At 51.7% G+C, this 5,854-nt stretch overlaps 1 protein-coding gene across 1 annotated transcript in view; it reads left to right on the top strand.

The window, feature by feature from the left end:
- Positions 1-5,854, top strand: part of VAV2 (vav guanine nucleotide exchange factor 2) — a gene marked incomplete at its 5' end in the record, with an annotated part of 161,863 nt that overhangs the window by 131,794 nt on the left and 24,215 nt on the right. The window contains 3 exons of the mRNA XM_035897646.1: positions 2,643-2,745; positions 4,446-4,460; positions 5,141-5,239. Coding sequence (XP_035753539.1) covers positions 2,643-2,745; positions 4,446-4,460; positions 5,141-5,239 — 217 coding nt within the window. The remainder of the gene's footprint in view (positions 1-2,642; positions 2,746-4,445; positions 4,461-5,140; positions 5,240-5,854) is intronic.

Raw genomic sequence — 5,854 nt, 5'->3', positions numbered from 1 at the left:
CTTGGCCCCTTGGTTAGAGCCCTGAGAGTGGCAAGGCACTGTCAGGATGCGGCCCCCCGTGATGGGTGCAGCGTTCGTGTCAGATGGCTCTTTGCAGGTCTGTGGGCAAATATGCTGTGTTTGCCCTCGATAGGTGCTTCTGCCCCTTTCCTGGTGGCCCAGAGGACCTCCCGGTAGGGCTGGGCTGGGCCAGGTCTGTGGGGCACCCGTCCTTCTCCAGGCTCTGTCCAGGCAGCCCGTGATTTAGCAAAACCCCTTCGGCATCCCACGCTGCCACCTGGGTTTCTCACGGTGCCATCCTGGTGCACACCAGGCCGTGGTCCAGAGCTCGTGGTTCCTCGGTGGGGGAGAAAAGGAGGGCTTGTCCCAGGCTGGGGACGGGAGGTGCTGGGGTCTGAGGCTTGGACGCGTGGCACCTGGTTGTGCTTGTGTGCAGGAGAGGAGGTCCAGGTGATGCTCGGGATGCGGGGCTTCCTGGGGACGCCTCAAGATGCCGTCTTCTCCTTCTGCACGTAGCCCGAAACAGCTGCTGAACGCTCTGGCGGCTGGGGACGAGCGGCCGTCAGGCAAAGCTGGCTCTGCTCCGGCGGCAGCATCGCCGTGGTCGCGTCGCACCCAGCCGGGCTCGCGCTCGCAACATTAACCCAAGCATACGCTTCCTAACGACCCTCGAGCCAGGGAAATGATGTATGGAGAGGCAGCCAGCAATCTGAGAAGGTGCAGGTGGGAAGGGAAGATTAATCAGGAACCAGGAGTTACTCGCTCTGGAATAAGGTGCGGCGCTGAGAATATAAATATTGGTACAGATAATAACGGTGACGGCGACGCTTGGGAAGGGGAAGATGGATCACCAGCTATTAGTGGGCATTATTACAGCAGCTGCAATGCATCACTTCAGAAGAATGGGACGGATACATCGTGCCAGTGCGTTTATTTTAAATTCCCAAACTTTTATTACAATAGAAGTTTTCAAAAATAGAAATAACTGCATTTAGAGACGAATTAAAGCCCAGTTTTGCAAACCGATGTGCTCTGCTGCTCCATGCTGTGTAATACAGAGATGTCGAGCATTGCAGTTGGAGCACGGTTTTACACCTAAATATATTTGTGTGTAATTAATACCCATGTTGAAAGAGGCAGCTCGTAAAATATGCGAACGCCGTTTGATATTCCAGCATTTCACACTGTCCCGATCCCATGGGGTTGACTTCAGTGGGAGCTGTTAGCAATCAGCACCTGTGGATCTAAGCGCTAAAATTATTATTGTTAATTGCTGTTTATTACGGGTTGAATTTTCAAAAGTGTTCTAAGACTTAGGAGCCCCTGGGGGAGTTTGTAAAGGCTCAGATGACAGTCAAGTACATGACACCATCACCTTTAAATACAAGTTGGGCACTACGTTTTGGTGCTGCCTTTGGAGCCTGTGCTTGCTGGGGCATCTCCTAAGCAATGGGGGCACTTCTGAAAACGTGCCCTTTTTGCTGCTTAGTTTATCTCTGATGTAAATAATTGTTACTGGGCTCTGCTTAGTGTGGGGCTTGGGCATGGCTGAGCTGAACGTCTGGCGAGATTGCCTTATGGCGATCAGGAGAGCGTCCCCCTCCTCTGGGAAATGTTAAATTAAAAATCACCCGGTTGCCTATCAGGGCAGGGATCGTGCTTTGTGGGTGGCGGTGCATCGCCCAGTGAAACTGGATCCAGAGCTTTGAAACCTGGACGTGGTACCCATGGCCAGGGGAGCGCGGGGCCATCGCTGGAGGCAGCTGCCTGAGCCAGGCTGAGCTGGTCTGGGGGGCACCGCGGGTCCTGGTGCAGCCCGGGGGGGTCGGCTCAGCCCCATCACGCTTTCCCCCTCAGCGAGGCAGGGCTGGATGCTTCTACCGACTGCACGGAGCCATCAGATTTTTATTTGGTATCTGCTTACTGCTTGGAACGGACGTGGGCTCCGACGGCAGTTTGTAACCCTACTGTGGGGAAGGGAGGTGGTTTCGTTGGTGTGGAAGAAGCCTGTTTGTGAGAAAAGTCAAGCAGAGCAAGAACGAGTGCAGTGTTTTAAACATACCCAAACCCAACCCATTAAAATTTATTCCCTAAGTATAATACGGTTAAAGTCACTGACACGAGAGCTGCTCCTCGTCCTAACGAGGAGAGGCAGGAGATGAACAGGAGGCTGCGAGCATCTTTGGAGGCAGGTGGGGCTGGACCCAGCTTGATGCTGGGCTTGGTCGAATGGTCCCAATGGGGCGCTTGGCCGGCGGGTCTGTCTCGGCTGGGCCGATTAACACCGAGCAAAAACGCTGCAAGGGCAGAGCTGGCAGAGCACGGCAGGCTGGGCATCCCAGGCGGCCTGGCACGGGGCTCCGAGAGGCTTCTTGGCTGCCATCCCCGCTCGTGCCGAGCGGTGCTTTGCCTTTTCCAGCCTCCAGCGAGCGGGAGGATCTGCAGCAGGCACCGATCTGGGAACAAACAAGACTTGCTAATGCAGACAGGGAACATGGCCTGAACGTGGCAACGCTGAGAGTTTTCTTCTTGTTGCGGTTATCCGCCCTCCTTGGTGCGAGAGCAGTTGTGGGTTTGCCTGATCAAGTGCCAGCGAATGTGCCCTCTTTATTATTGCTAAATCACTCTCCTTCTCATTCCAGCGAACATGATCTGGGGGAAGATATTTATGACTGCGTCCCCTGTGAAGACGAAGGCGATGATATCTATGAAGATATCATCAGAGTGGAAGTTCAGCAGCCCATGGTAACAATTTATATGCATTTCTAAAGGTACACCTTGATGGGAGGGGAAGGGAGGGGATTCAGTTAAATAAACATCTGCCGATGGCAGGTGATGTTGCGGGGAAGCGAATCGCTTTGCATTGCTCCTCGAAACCGAGCTGCCTCATGAGAGGTAAAAATAAGCCAAGCTGGGATGGCGTTGGCCCGGAGGGGGTTCTCCGAGGAGTTTCCCAGCCCATCGTGTTGTCTGAAAGAGTTTGGGGAGGAGGAGGAGGGGAAAGGGAGAGCTAATAAGCCCTAAAAGATAAACTAAAAATAGCAATTTGCTGCTGAGCCAAGGCAGCGTGTGTCACTTCAGCCCTTGCCGGGGATGGGGAAGCGCAGCAGCTCTGCCTGCTCCATCAGCCAGATGTGCCGCGTCTGCCGCGGGTATTTTTAGAGCGGGGCAAGCGCTGACAGATCCGTGCGTGGAGGATCCAGCGCTTGTTCCTGCCTGCTGCCGCTCCTGCCTGGGTGTCTTGGAGCGGGTAGATGTTGACAGCGAAGCTTTCTGGGGCAGCGGGGACCTGCGTGGCTTTTGGGACAAGCAGCCAACCCCATCCATCATCTCTTTCCAGTGATGGGGAAACCCAGGTGTGCAGCACGCACATCTCATGGAGGGATTCGCATTAACTCCCAAGGGCCCTGGGGCAAATATCACGTTCCGTGGATGAGCCAGGAAGGCGCTGGTGGCCCCTGCATCTCCCCAGAGGTGCTCACAGCTGCCCTCGCTACCCATGTCCCCAGTGCCGAGGGGACCGGCTGCCCTGGCTTCTGCTGATGCAGAACTGGAAGGGACCTTTTTACCAGAGAGTGACCTTCCAAATTTTCTCCCACCCTCTGACATCTGCCTCCCCCAGGCTTTGTTCAGACTCTAACTACTGTCTCCTGGCTGCAAACAGTACATACCTCCCCGTAACAAAGCAGGATCAATGGACAAGTTCACTGATCAACTAAATCCCCGGAGCAGGGCGCATGGCTGTGCCAGACGAGGTGCTGGGAGGCTGGGAAGGCAAGGTTTTCCCCCACGGAGCCCGGGAAATGAGGGGGCTCTGAGCCCGTGCTCTGATTCCTCACTTCTCCCGGGCTTGGCTGCAAGTGGTGCGAAGACCGTGATGCTGGTGGTTGAGGCATTTCATGCCTTCATGCCTTCTCTGCAGCCTGAGGAGCTCCCTGTGCACCAAAAACCTGTCTGGGTCAAGGAGTTGGGCACAAAATATTCCCACTGATCTTGCCAAAGCGCTTGGAGCTGTTTACGGGCACCGGTAGCAATGCCGAAGTCAGTACAGCTCGTTGGCCATTAGTGTTTTTACCGTGTTGCCATCAATTGCAGAAGCCACTTGGCCCAAGAACTGCCCCTTGGGAAGGTTTTAGAGGAATTTCTTGCATAAAAGGCAAAAATGGGGGAAAGCTCCCACTGTGTTGGGTGCCCCACAGCCCGGTAGTGCAGGGTTAGGGTCAGTGGAACTGGCAATTTTTCACTGTCCCCTCCACAGTGTTTTATGTTCTGTTGGATGTCGATGGCTCTGGCTCCCTTTCCTCCCCTTCCCTGAGCAAAAGAATCTATTTTTAATATAAGCACCTACATATCTGTCTAAATATTAGATTCTTTATTTTTTTAAGATTTGTTGCAGTAGCAAGTGTGTAATGTTAATTGGTTTCTTGTATTTCTGCATGCTTCAGATTAGATATATGCAGGTAAGACGCATTGATTAAAATATGGGTTTCCATCCAGCTTATGGGTCTGAGCTGTGAGTTGGGGGGGGTCTGCAGAGGGTGGCTGGTCCCGTGCATGATCATTAAAACCCCATCACTGAATCACCTCCCAGGTTCAGAGGCTGCACCGAGGAGCGCAGCACCTCCCCGACACATGTTTTCAGCTCCGCTTTACAGACCTAGGAGCAAGAGAAGTGACTCCAGGAGCTGGGGCTTTGAGAAAAGCATACGTTATCAGATTTGACCTAAAATCATGAGAACTGGCAACGCTGGCAGGGAATTTGTATGGGCCTGACGTATTCTTTATGACCCACTTAGGCTCTGTTGTGAGTTTCATTTTAAGCAAAAAAAAAAAAAAAAATGGGGAAAACCAGCATTTATCTCTTATTTATTCTTTCGCTGATAGTCCCTGGTGATGTAGCTATAATAAATGCAAAAAAATGTTATGCTTGCCATGTTGAAACATATTGAATAGTACAGCCAGGGTTCCTTCCTAACTTTTTTGGCTAAAAGTAGTTTCCTTTAACACGAACCAGTGACAGTACTCTCCCAAACTTGTGCTTGTTCTGGGTTTGCTGTCACCGACAGCTCCGCTCTGCAGGAGCAGGTTGCTGGGCCACGCTTAGGCGTATCTGGCCATGCGTTATTTTTCCTTTTCCTAGAAAATGGGAATGACAGAAGATGACAAAAGGAATTGCTGTTTGTTAGAAATCCAAGAAACTGAGGCCAAATACTACAAAACGCTTGAAGATATAGAAAAGGTAAGAGCTGAGCCATCCTTTCTACACCATCGCCTTCCGCATCATCACTTGATCTCGCATTAAGCTCGCGGTATTAGTTCTTGCTGCGAGAGCTGGCAGATGTGATGAGGCAGGATCGATGCATTCACATGTAAAATTGGAGAGAAGGGGGATCCAGAAAACCCATACTGACAAGCACAAATGTGCAGCCTGTGACTGTAAGAGCCAAATAACATATTTTTTCTGATTGCTGCATATTGGGAATAGGCTGAAAACCATCTTGCTGTGTCCCCCCTACCCTGGGGGTAAGAGACTCCCGCTCCTGGCTCAGCCGGGCCGGTCTCGCCAGCAAGAGCCATGTTTGCAGATATCTTATCACTTTGATTGCTACAGAATAATTTCTTTATTCTGGATGTTTTTCAAAAGCGCTGAGGCTGTGCTGATTTGTCATGGAAACTAATTGGATTAAAAGTAACATTTTGCTGCTTGAATTCATGGGTTTTAATTGGTTTTGATCAATCATTGTTGTGCCTTTCTTTTAAATAAAAATAAAAACGAACACCTCAGCAAGACAGCAGAGTCGTGGACACGGCTGGAGCCTGGAGATGGTTTCTGCTCCGAGGAAAGCAGCAGGAA

Source organism: Egretta garzetta, unplaced genomic scaffold (assembly GCF_000687185.1).
Source record: "Egretta garzetta isolate BGI_Z169 unplaced genomic scaffold, ASM68718v1 scaffold417, whole genome shotgun sequence".
Taxonomy (NCBI): domain Eukaryota; kingdom Metazoa; phylum Chordata; class Aves; order Pelecaniformes; family Ardeidae; genus Egretta; species Egretta garzetta.
The sequence above is the reverse complement of the archived record's forward strand: the minus strand, read 5'-3'. Positions and strand labels throughout refer to the sequence as shown.